This window comes from Camellia sinensis, chromosome 2, assembly GCF_055761805.1.
Source record: "Camellia sinensis isolate YWXY chromosome 2, ASM5576180v1, whole genome shotgun sequence".
Taxonomy (NCBI): Eukaryota; Viridiplantae; Streptophyta; class Magnoliopsida; order Ericales; family Theaceae; genus Camellia; species Camellia sinensis.
The window spans coordinates 59,673,276-59,685,569 of record NC_138962.1 but is presented as its reverse complement, the minus strand read 5'-3'; the positions used below and the strand labels follow the sequence as shown (position 1 = coordinate 59,685,569).

Sequence of the window (12,294 nt, the reverse complement as noted above, 5' to 3'; positions counted from 1 at the left end):
ATGTAATCTTATTAAGACGAAAAATATAAAGAACTAAGAAAATATATATATATATATATATATATATATATAAATGGTACCTTAATTGCACTTGATTTGCACAATAATGTTGCACCATGTTTGTTGTAATTAAATTGAATGAAATATCAGAACTTTCAGCTGAATTATGCATTCACCAAATGAGATTATCAAATCATAATGTGTAATACTCAGTCAACCAAATGATAAATTCCTGGAACTGATCCCCAACATCCCCTCCCCTTTCCCCTTGGGCTAAAACTAACTTCCAGGGTTTTTTTCATTGTCAAGGACAACAACAACAAAAAATCATGGTATGATATAATTATGGAGAGAGAGCAACAGTATTATGAACTTTTAAATGTCTCAAACAAACACAAAAAAGTGATTCAAATCATAAATAATAATATGACACAACAAGTTTAAGCCTTCATCATCATATTTAAGTTTTTAATTTCTTATATATGTCTTGCCAAACAGAATGAGAGAACAACCAGAACAAAAGCAAGAAGCAAACCAAACCAAGCAGGAGAACTCCACAACCACTGGAATGTATCAACAAACAGAGGGAGAATGCATAGAAACCCAAACTTCTGAACATGATCTCTCGGAAAGCTCGTTGGACCAACTCACGAACACCATGTTTGTATAATCTAGGATCTTCATGTTAAGCTTAGAATTAGGCAGGAAACTCTGCAAATTATTTTGACAAAAACACTATAAAGATGAAAACATTACCTGAAGGTGCAAAATTGCTGAAGTTGCTCTTTCACTTCTTGATTCTGCAAATTCTCCCACCACTGCTTTTCTACTTGGATAAGTTTCAGATTCTCTGCGTTATCTTTGCCGAATGGTAGTTTGATCAAGGCTGGACAGTTATGAATGTTAAGCTTCTCCAAGGCTGGCCACTTCAATGAATTATCTGCGCAAATACTTCCCAACTTTGGCAGGCCACAAAGTACTACTTTCCTCAGTTTTGGCAGAAGTTCCTGATTTCCAGCGGTTGCAGATTGCTCAACCACTTCCACAATTTCTGGGCAGTCTTCAATCTTTAAACATTCAATTTCACGAAGATGTTGAATCACAACTAGAGGAAAAATAATTCTCAACATTTGACAGCTACTCAAAACCAGAGTCTTCAGTTTGGTTAGAGTAGCTGGATCCACTCGGTCATTCCAAATGCTTTGCAACTTGGGTAAATTCTTCATGTATAAATGCTTTACGTTGGGCAATATTTCACTATCCACGACTGTTTCAAGTGCAGTACAACTTTCAATTTGACAACCTCTTACCTCTTTCATGCTTGGAATTCCCAAGTCTGATAGATGCTTGATGTCCTTCTTGTTCACCAAATCGAATGCATCAACATTTGCAAGGACCTCAAAAATTGGATGATTGATGCCTTCACCATTGCAATATCTAACATACCTTTCATATTCATAAAATTTAGGAATACAAGGGTATTTTGAGTTAGGGCAATCAATGAAAAATTGAAATGACCGGATGTCTTGGATGCTTCTCCATGAGCGGGTTTCCTCAATAAAAGTGTAAAGAATGTTTGCTTCAGGAAAATTGATTCGGAGATAAGTAGTAGGAGTACCCACCTCAATGACATCTACAACCTCCTCATTTAAAAAGCAAAACTGAAGTTTTGTCAATTTTTTCAAAGTAACCACATTTTTTATGATAGTCACTACCACCTTATTGGATTGGTGTCTCGGTGATTTCACATCAATGATCAATTCTTCCAATTTAGAAAGGTTGGAAATCATATTGCAATTAAACTCCACCTCTTTAGTATCATTTTCACTTTCACATTTGGCGAAGGATACTCGAAAATGCCTTAGACTCTTCAAATTTCCAATAAAAGATGGTATATTACTGAACCCACTGCCCCGGATATCAAGCACTTCAAGATGTTCAAGTTTTTCTAAACTAGAAGGGAGTTCCATCAAATATTCACAATAGTTTAGATAGAGCACTTTGAGACCGATCACTTTTGATAGAGATGATGGTAATAACTCAATTCCGGTATGAAGCAAGTCCAAAACTTTGAGACTTGTCATGTGCTCAAAGAATGATGCAGGAATACTCTTCAAAGCCCAATTTTTCTGTAGGAAGAGTGTGGAGAGCGAGCCACAATTTGGGCAATCTGGCAACTTGTCAAACTTACCAATCAAAGAGATCCATATCTTTTCACTCCAACATTTTGCATCTGGGGGCATTTGTTGCACCAAAAGTTTATAGTTAGGATCATCTGACAAGATATATAAGAGTACCTGTCTGATACATTTGTGCATCGTAACATATTTTGGATTCTTATGTTCCTCGAGTAATGACTTGTCCTTAAGGCTATTCAATATATGAATTCCGTCGATATATGCCTTTCTTGAATCACCACCATTACCAAGGAAATCTTCAGCTTCCCAACACTCCAACAAACAATCTATATAAATGTCCTTTTCTTCAGGATATAACACACCATATAGTAAGCATTTCCTTTGAGTATCTTCCAGATCATCGTGACAGAATTTTATCACATTCCTCAATTCTTTCAATTCATGTTGACCTTTTTCTGAAAATCTTTTCAAGCTTTTAAATCCTTCACTCCATAATTTCAAGTCTTTCTTTTGGAACACACTTGCTATTATATTTATTAAAAGTGGATGACCACCGCACTCTCTGATTATTTTCCATGCACATGCCTCTGCTTCACGATCATCTTTAAGTTTTGGGCAATTTGCTACATCTTGAAACATTCTGAATGATTCCTTAGGAGACAAATATGTCACCTTGACCACCCTATCCACTCTTGGGAAACGAATATGGCTCTCTCTAGTTGTCAATACTATCTTGCTCCCATTCTCACAAGGAGGGATTCCCATTGGATGTATATCAAGGTCTGCTTTAACGTCATCCAGAAGTAGCAAATACCTTTTTCCATTCAACTCATTTGATATTCTCTTGGCAATGTCGTCAGAATCACTGGTGCCTTCCATATCCACTTTCAACCTTTTAGCAATAACATTTTGCAACTGGCTCATGTCCAAATTCTCATTGCCCTCCCCTGCTGAAACCTTTATCCACATGACCATATCAAATCTTTTGGCTACTTCTTCATGATTGTTCAAGTTCTTCATAATGGCTGTTTTCCCAGTCCCCATCATTCCAGAGATTGCAATTCCTTTAACTTTGTCTTTTTTCAGCAAATCCAATGTATCTTCTAGTGGCATTTGAAGTGTTGAAAACTTTTTTATATTTGGTGCTATCAGCTTGATAACAGGTTCCAGTGGTTGATCAACCAAAATACTCCCAAGTTGATTGCTATCCTCCAAAAGTTTGATTACTTTCTCACCCTTTTTTTTCATCTCATTGCTGAAATTTGAACGTGGAAGAAAACAAATTATTGGTGAGCTTTCACTTTGTTTGTCATATCTGGCTAGTAGTTTCTTCACTTCTTCTTCAGTCTTAATAACTCTGTGAATCCATTGATCATAAGTTTTAGAAGGCATCTTTATCTTTCGTCTTTGGATTTCATTTTGATGATCATCCCTTTTAGCACCTAACATTGCAATTGCCTCCTTTAATGCTGTGTAAATCTCCTCCATGTTATTTGAAGAGGCAATTGTGTCCACAATTGGAGCCCAGAATGCTGTCTTGGCTTGGGTCAGTGCCCCCATTGCAGCTGCTGCTGCTGCTACTTCAGCCATCATTGAGAAACACTGAACTTGTACCAGAGAAGTTCAAATAAGAAAAAGAAACAGTATCAGCAAGGATGGATTAAAACAGTCAGCCATGTACAGGAAATATATCATTTCCATTTTTTTTTTTTTTTTAACAAAATCACCATATACTGGTGGCATTTTTTGAAACTATATGAATGGTTAATGGATCTTTCATTTGAAATGGATAAACCTAAGTCAGCCAGATTGTTGGGCGACCATATTTGATTTTTCAATGTGTATACCATTGTTCCCCATTTGTGTACCTTATTTTTACATTCATTCGCCAAAGTTTGTTGTCACCAATTACAAAATACAAGTTAAATGTATTTATAGGAAATGCGTTCTATATTGGAAAATATATAGTATCTCTTCTATAATGACATGGAAGTGGCATTGTTTTTAATGTTTAAGCCAACTTATAGGGTTTTTCTTTGTTGTTGTTGTTGAAATGATAAAACCACAAAGTGTCACACCATTTTATATTATGTTTTTATGTTGCATATTATTTACTAATAACAATAATCTCTACACATCTCTTGCTTGGTTCCCACGTTGGAATCTTAAAGCATCTCTACACTTTTCACTTTTGGAGGGAATCCAATTTTTCACTTTTCCAAAAAGAAATTAGGTTCAAATTATTTGTTTGTTTCCCACATTGAAATCTTGAGTATTTATTAAGCTCTCACCTTCTACAAATAGAGGAGTGCTTTCTTCATTTCTTCAAGCTTCTATCTATGGGAAGTCCTCCTTTGAGAATATCCATGAGATGGAACTTCTAGTTCTTTATAATGGGTTCTTGAAAACAGCCTAGATGTATGCTCTCTTCTTTTCTGTCTGTTTTCTTTTGGATTTCTGGGTTAAGGTTCATGTTGGAAAAACACCTAAGGAATCAGCCTTTGTATTGTTTTCTTTCATATTGTTGGGAAAGCATCTTTCATATTTTATGGGTTAAGGTTTTTGTTGGAAAAACATCTAAGGAACACAACCTTAGTATTGTTTTCTTGATTAGGATTGTTTTCTTGATTAGGCATATTATATTGGAGATAAAATTTCCAATAATCTTTTCTGCATAACAGAGGGGAAATTACAATCTTAAAGAAAGCGTCCTGCCTATTATTCTATTCAATTTGTTTACTATACAACAATTAATAATGCTATTCTTGTAGATGCTATCACGTAGAATTTAGATGCTATAAATCACAGATACTTCTAGACAGGAGGCATTTCCATTTTTGCATAGCATTAGAGTATAATTGTTAAGATAAATACAAGAAAAATAAATTCAATGCTTTGGTTACTTTCTAGAGAAGAAAAAAATAGTGAAATTAAAGTACTACCATACTTTCTCAGAATCTATCTAATTACTATATCCTTAATGTGTCATATATGTGTCCCATATCCATATCTATACTTTTTAGAAAGCAAATAATAATCATATTAAATCAAATTTCAATAATTAAACAAGTAAATTTGCATACAAGCGGGAAAGAGGAAAAACATAAGGGCAATATAAATTGTTTGTACTTGATGATATTAAAATGAAATTTATATAGGAACTACTAAAAAAGTAAAGTAGTTGTTGCGGGATCTTAAACAAATACCTAATTTCTTAAAAATAGATTCTTACCATTAATTCTTTGAGTTTATGTATAATACAAAAGTAAAAATTATAAAAATATTTTTTTTTTCATATCTATATCCGTACTTCATAACTTACATGCCAAGGACCATTATGGCCATTGGCCATTGCTTAAGACCCCAATTAGAGGAGGCCTCATATTTTGTAGTCTATATTTTTAAGTTATATATACTTCCATGCTTTTGACTTTTCACAAACTATTACAAAAAAAAGCAGCTAAAGAGTATATTACTAATAATAATTTGTTAAGCTAGAAATAAGATTGTTAAAAAAACAAAAAAACAAATGTAGTTATGCATTATATCAGTATTTATTGCTATACAATGATGGTAACTATCACAAAGTCAATTTTTTACACACAATCACAGCACATGGCACTAAGGCTTGGGAGTTGGTGGACAACAGAGTCATTTTCAGACTATGAACAGAGCAACTTCTGGCATTGAGCAGTGGAGGTTTCCGGAGGATTCTCACCCTTGTCCACATGATTCACCGCCTCTCCTTTGATCCCTTTAATTTAGCTACTTCAATTTGTATTTTCTATTAAATTAGTTAACCAATTCATCTATGTTTGTAATTAAGTAGTTCATGTAATTAATTAGTTCATTTGCTTGTATTGTAATAATTAGTAGCTTTCATTCGGGGTTGTAATAGTTAGTTAATTAGGGTACTCAAACTCTTGAAAAGAGAGCGAATATGTAACACTTAATGTATGTCTCCCAACCTCCATTTCTTTCTCTCTTTTATTTACTTGCTTACTATAGTTGTATAGCATCATGTTTTCTCTATCATTGCCATAATTTGCATCCATCTTCACAAGCATTAGGATTTGGCTCATCATACTATCATTGCCATTTTTACTTACTTGAATACGTGCGCTACCGCATGCTTTGAATCAATTCATATGTCATGTTAAGGAGTCGCAATCCAATAGTTACATTTTTGTATGTGTTGCATTAGTCATGTGCATTATTAGAGTCGTGCATTTTTCTAATTGCTTTCTTTTTCTTTGGCTTACCTCAGAGTACTAGGTGAGCATTTTTTGGCTTTAGCATATTTATGTGTGTGATTGTTGCCATGCTTACCATCTTACCATGAGGCTACGTGCTTACTCGAAATAAGCTGTTTAAATGCCTGTGGATGAAGGTTATTTTATTTGCATTGGAGATGATTTTGATCAAATGTATGTATGAACTCATTTCTTTCCTTTAGAGTTGTGTGCACTCAAAATTCTTTTAAAAATCAGATAAAATCAAATCCATTCCAAAGTAAGCGAAGCAATCTATACTTGTGTACCTTACATAGTAAGTTAGTATATTAATAATCAAAACATGAGCATCTTAAGTCTATAAATTTACATCATGATTAGTAGAGGCCGATCTTTGATTGGGTGAGTGGGGTGCTCAATTCATGACCCTCCCCCCTCATACCTAAGTTCCTGAGCCAAGATTTTGGTTATGACGGACAAGTGGCCTTTGGCACGAATCACGAGGTTCCTAAATTGTCCAAAAATATTTAGGTAGAAACTCTGAAATCTGACAATGCAGTCCATTTTTGGCATCTCTCAAAACTTTATACTCCACCACTTCATTTGCTACCAAAACTACATTCAAAAAATGACGACCCTTAACAAAAGCTCCTTGAACCGAAGAAACGGTATCCCCCAAGGTCACTCTTAGTCTTTTTGACAACAAGTTCCCTAAAATCTTATAGAGAGATGAGACAAGGCTAATGGGTATGAAGTCACTTATCTTAACTGAGTTCTACTTTTTGGGGATCAAACAAATAAACGATGCATTAATGCTCAAGAATTCATGCGCAAAACCCGAAAAACCCGATCCGTTGCCATCCCAAATCAAAATATATTCGGGACAAACCCGATGGGGCGTGACAGCACCCACCCCAATTCCATAAATTTGCGTACAAGTGTGGAAGAGAAAAAGCACAAGAACTATAAATTGTTTGTAGTTGATATTCAAATGAAATTTATATAGGACCTACTAAAAAAAATAAAGGGGTTGCTATGGGATCTTAACTAATACTCCCTCCATCCCATTTTATTAGTCCCTTATTCCATTTTTTGTTGTCCCAAAATGCATGTCTATTTTGAAAAGTCAAAACTTAAAATTTGAAAGTGTCCAAAATTGCCCCTTACTAGTAATTATAAAGGATTTAAAAATGAGAATAGAGGGGTATTTTGTAATTAATGCTTTAAAATTTGAATTCAAGTGTAATGATTATTTGTCTCCTTAAAAAGTTAAAATTTCTCAATAGGGACTATGAAAATGGGATAGAGCCAGTACCTAATTTCTTAAAAATAGATTCTTACCATTCTTTGAGTTGCATCTTAGCCATACCCATATCTTATTTTCTTAGGTTTTGTTATATTCCCGCATCCATATCATATCGTATCAATGTCTCATATCCGTATCTGTGCTTCATGACTTACATGTCAAGGTTGGCCTATGCATAAGGCTATTAAGGCCACTGCTTAAGGCCCCCAATTAGAGGAGGCCTCATATTTTGTATTACATATACTTACATATACTTCAATGCTTTTGACTTTTCACTAACCACTACAAAAATAAATAAATAAATTTGTAAGAAGTGGGTACAGAAGGTGTGGGAGGTGGTGGATGGACAGGGACAGAAGGGGAGAGGAGAGGGGGTTGTTAAGTTAGGGTTAGGGTTAGGGTTTTGACATAAGTTAAATGAAAAAGATGAAAAGAAGGGCAATATAGTATTTTCTCATTTAAATTTGACTTTGACTTCATATTTTTTTTTTTTTTTCATGCCAACTCTTAAAATGCGTGAATGGTACAATTTCCGTCAACTTGGACAGAAAAAATTAACATTTGAACTATAATGCATAACCACATGAAGGTTTTCTATCTATATTTAAACTATGGGTGGTAAAGTGCTTGAGCCTTAAAACACCGGGGTAAAAGTGAAGTCGCCTTCCCATCATTCATTTTTCTCTTTCTTTCTTTTTATTTATTATTTTTTTTTTTTACACCAACAGTGAGTAAAGTAAGTTTGCTCCTTTATTGAAAAAAGGAAAAAAAAAAACTCTACAAATGCATGGTGGTCAACCACATTGGCAATCAATTGCAATTATAGTAAATTTATGTGACATACTTCACACACACACACACACACATATATATATATAGAGAGAGAGAGAGAGGGAGAGAGAGAAAGCAAATTCATATGTCACTATCCATATTTAGTGAAATTTGACTCTCTGATCTAAAGATAGAAACTTCACTATTCAAAAACAAAAAGAATAGTGAAATGATTAGTAATTTTATAGCCCTCAGGGATTTTCAGCCCCCAAATTGAAATAAGGTACCTATTTTTTGCTTACACAGTGAAATTTCATTGTCCTGTTTTAATATAATTTCACTATCACTTATTCAAGAAGAGGGAATTTAAAGGTATAGATGAGGGCTAACCTTATAACCTTGAGGTTATGGGTTCAAATCTCGGGGCAACCACTTTGTGCACTATGCCAAAGGTTAAATGTGTACACAATCTTCCCCTCACAAACACACATTAATGTGTACCAATTGGGCATTGTTTTTAGATGAGGGCTAATCCAGTACATGTAGATCAAAAGTTATGAAATTCTACAGTTTTGAAATAATTCCAAAATTGATATTATGTCATAGTAAAATTTTAATGTCTTTTTTCTTTTATTTATATATGTACATATTTTGATATTCATCATGAGTCTTGGATCTTGAATCTCACGAAAAAATTTCAAAAATAAAAAATTTTAGGGAAAATTACAACAAAAAAAAAAAATCCTAAAATTTGACCCTTGTAACAAAATAAACTTTTGAGTTTTTAAATTTAACAATTTAAATCCTAATATTTTGATTTATTTGCAATCTAAACCATCTGTATATTTTCATTAAGTAAAACTTATGACAAAATGAGTTTTTAATTGGGATTTTTTTTTAAAGGTTCCTAATATTAAGATTTTATAAGATAAAGGACACATAATATTTTCATAGTAGTTGGAGACTCTCAATATTTTCACAAAGAAATTTCAACAGAGAAATTTCGCCCCAACACAAAGAAATTTCTCTAATTTCACAGAGAATTTTCAAAAATTTCCTTGACATCATAGATAAATTTCATCGAGGGACCTTAGCTAATAAAAAAAAATGACCTCTCCTACTACCCAAAGTTGGAGAGAGATGTTTCACTAATTTTCCCTTTTTAATTTTTATCAATTTAAAACCTAATTTTTTGATTTATTTGCGATCTAAAACATCGGCCTATTTTCATTAAGTAAAATTGATGGAAAAATAGGTTTTTAATTTTATAATTTTAACCCTAATTTTTTAATTTATTTACAATCTAAACCATCTATCTATTTTCATTAAGTAAAACAACTGATGCAAAAATGAGTTTTTAATTTTATCAATTTAAATCCTAAACTTTTAGTTTATTTGTAATCTAAACCATCTTCCTATTTTCAAGCTGACAGAAAAATACTTAGGGTTTATTTTGTTACAAGGGCCAAGTTCTAGTTGTTGTTTTTCTTTTTTCTTTTTTTGTAATTTTTCCCTTTAAAAAAAAACAAAACAAAACAAAACAAAACAAAACAAAACAAAAAGAGACATATAGAGCAAGAGTTAAAGCATTTTAAAGATTTGAAATGAATTCAAAAGAAAAGTTACATTGTAGTGAAATTTTACTACTCATGGGTGTTTTTTGCTATAAGGATTTCAAAAATACTAATTTTATAAATAAATAAAAAAATGGACATCTTTATCAAAAGTTATGAAATTTTAAAATTTTAAAATAAATGAGAGATGGTGAAGGAAGAATGTGTTGTACGCTTGTTTGTCCTTGATGCATTAAAATTTATGGGTTTGACTTCTCTCAAATTGTCTTATCAACTTGAGAGAACGGTTGGGCTTGGTAGGCTCATTTTGGAACCGATTTCGGTGATTTTAACCGTTCACTTTTTAAGACTTATTGAGTAGAATATTCATGCAAAAATCAAGATGATTGGATATCGGTAACTATATGTTTGAATCATATTTGTTTTTAAAAAATAGATGACAAATATAATTTCAAAAAATTCATTCATTTTTTATAATACAAATTTGATTCAAACATATAGCTACTGATGTCGATCATTTTAATTTTTTGCATGAATATTTTACTCAACGAGCCCTAAAAACTGAAAGGTTTGAATCACTAAAATCGGTTCCAAAATGGGCTTACCAAGCCCAAACACTCTCTTAAATTGAGATGGCCAACTTAAAAGAAGCCAAATCCAAAATTTATATATATCTTTGACAATAAAATTTGATAGTGGAAAAGAGTGATTTTTCAAAAGACTAACGTTATACAAACAAAAAAATTCATATATAATGATGTGGCTCCCTTTCACTTCAAAACAAAACATCATTGAAGATAGATTTATTTACAATAATAACATTGTCACCTCATTTTTGTCAAATTTTTTTGTATGAATTTTATGTATGTTTAGAACTTTCCTTTTCAAAAATGACCCTTTCACAGTGTTAAGGTTAGAGAGTTGGACCGTGAAATAATTACTGTAAATCTCAATCATCCATATAATCACTCTAAGATCACTCTAAAATTCCACCCGGACTAGTGGGGGGCTTTCCATGGAATCTCCCGTTCCAAAAATCATAAGGTCAAAAGTTCCACCTTTAAGTTCAAGAACCAAAAACAAATAAATAAAATAAGGATTTGGATTAAAAAATAGTGAAAATCCATAAATTTTATTAGACTTAATATTTTATGTAATAATTTTTTTTTTTTAAACTAACAAATAGGTGTAAAGGCATCAAATTCCGTTAAACTCTAAACCAGAAGATTGATGATATTCAAATATGGGATGAATCAATCCAAAGCATCATCTAGATCAGGAAAAAGAGAAAGCAGTGCCGAAGGAACAAAAAAGAAGAAGAGCGAATACCTTATGTATGCATTGAGTGCAAACCCACTCGAATTTCTGTTAAAATTCGTTTGTTTATGAAGGCAGATGGGTGGCGGGTGACTCGAATAATTAGCTCAAGTGAAGGGGAATTAGGTAATCAGAGATGCACTCCTCTTACTTCTGCCAACAACATACACAAACAAGAAGAAAGAGTCAAATTCTCTGATCCAAATGATTTTCCCCTAAAAACTTTAACAAAATTAACAATCAAAATATGAAAAGTAGCATTCATACTGGTTTTAGGGTTTACATTGCAGATCGCGCCATTGCTGACTTGGTGTGCAGAGCGAGTGTGTGAATCAGCTTAATTTTTAAGTCAGTGCAATGCTAGCCACGCAAATACTATACTTCAAAATTTTCTACTTGTTTTCGTATTTTCTTGTTTTTGTTGAATTTTTTTAATATTTTAAGTAATTTTTTTTAATTTTTAAACACACCTAATATAAATATATTTAAAAAGTATAATTTTTATAAAAAAAATTTAAAAAAATTTATTAAATATCAAAAATACGAAAATTTAATACATTTTTCATATTTTTGTGTATTTATTAATTTTTTTAAAATATTTTTTTCATAAATATTTTACTTTTTAAACACATCTAAGTAAGATGCATCCAAAAAGTTTTTAAAAAAAATGTTTAAAATTTAAAAATATTTACTAAAAACAAAAAAATACGAAAAAAAATTCATTTTTCAAAAAATTTAATTCAAAAAACTCAAACAAAACACATTAATTCAGTGTTTGACATGTGTTTGAAATAATACATGTTATTTTAATACAATATATTATTTATGTTATAATTATTTTATTTCGATCATATTATCTCTTTATCATATCATTTTAAATCTAATTTATATTTCATGCTTTTTTAGTAAAAACTAAAAAGTATACTAATTCAACACATGTCAAATAGCTTCTAACA

At 32.1% G+C, this 12,294-nt stretch overlaps 1 protein-coding gene across 7 annotated transcripts; it reads right to left on the bottom strand.

Moving 5' to 3' along the window:
- Positions 1-380: 380 nt before the first annotated feature.
- On the bottom strand, positions 381-11,706 carry LOC145820061 (putative disease resistance protein At1g61300). Of its 7 annotated transcripts, none has more exons than XM_082914523.1 (4): positions 11,606-11,706; positions 11,351-11,491; positions 757-3,745; positions 381-678 (listed from the first exon to the last, which is right to left on the bottom strand). In XM_082914523.1, the coding sequence occupies exons 3-4, from the start codon at positions 3,729-3,731 to the stop codon at positions 672-674; spliced, it is 2,982 nt and encodes a 993-aa protein (XP_082770649.1). In that variant the 5' UTR covers positions 3,732-3,745; positions 11,351-11,491; positions 11,606-11,706; the 3' UTR covers positions 381-671. The 7 variants fall into 7 exon arrangements, with proteins under 7 accessions (XP_082770649.1, XP_082770650.1, XP_082770653.1 ...); XM_082914524.1 differs by having other exon boundaries at positions 757-3,740; XM_082914527.1 differs by having other exon boundaries at positions 11,622-11,706.
- Positions 11,707-12,294: the final 588 nt, after the last annotated feature.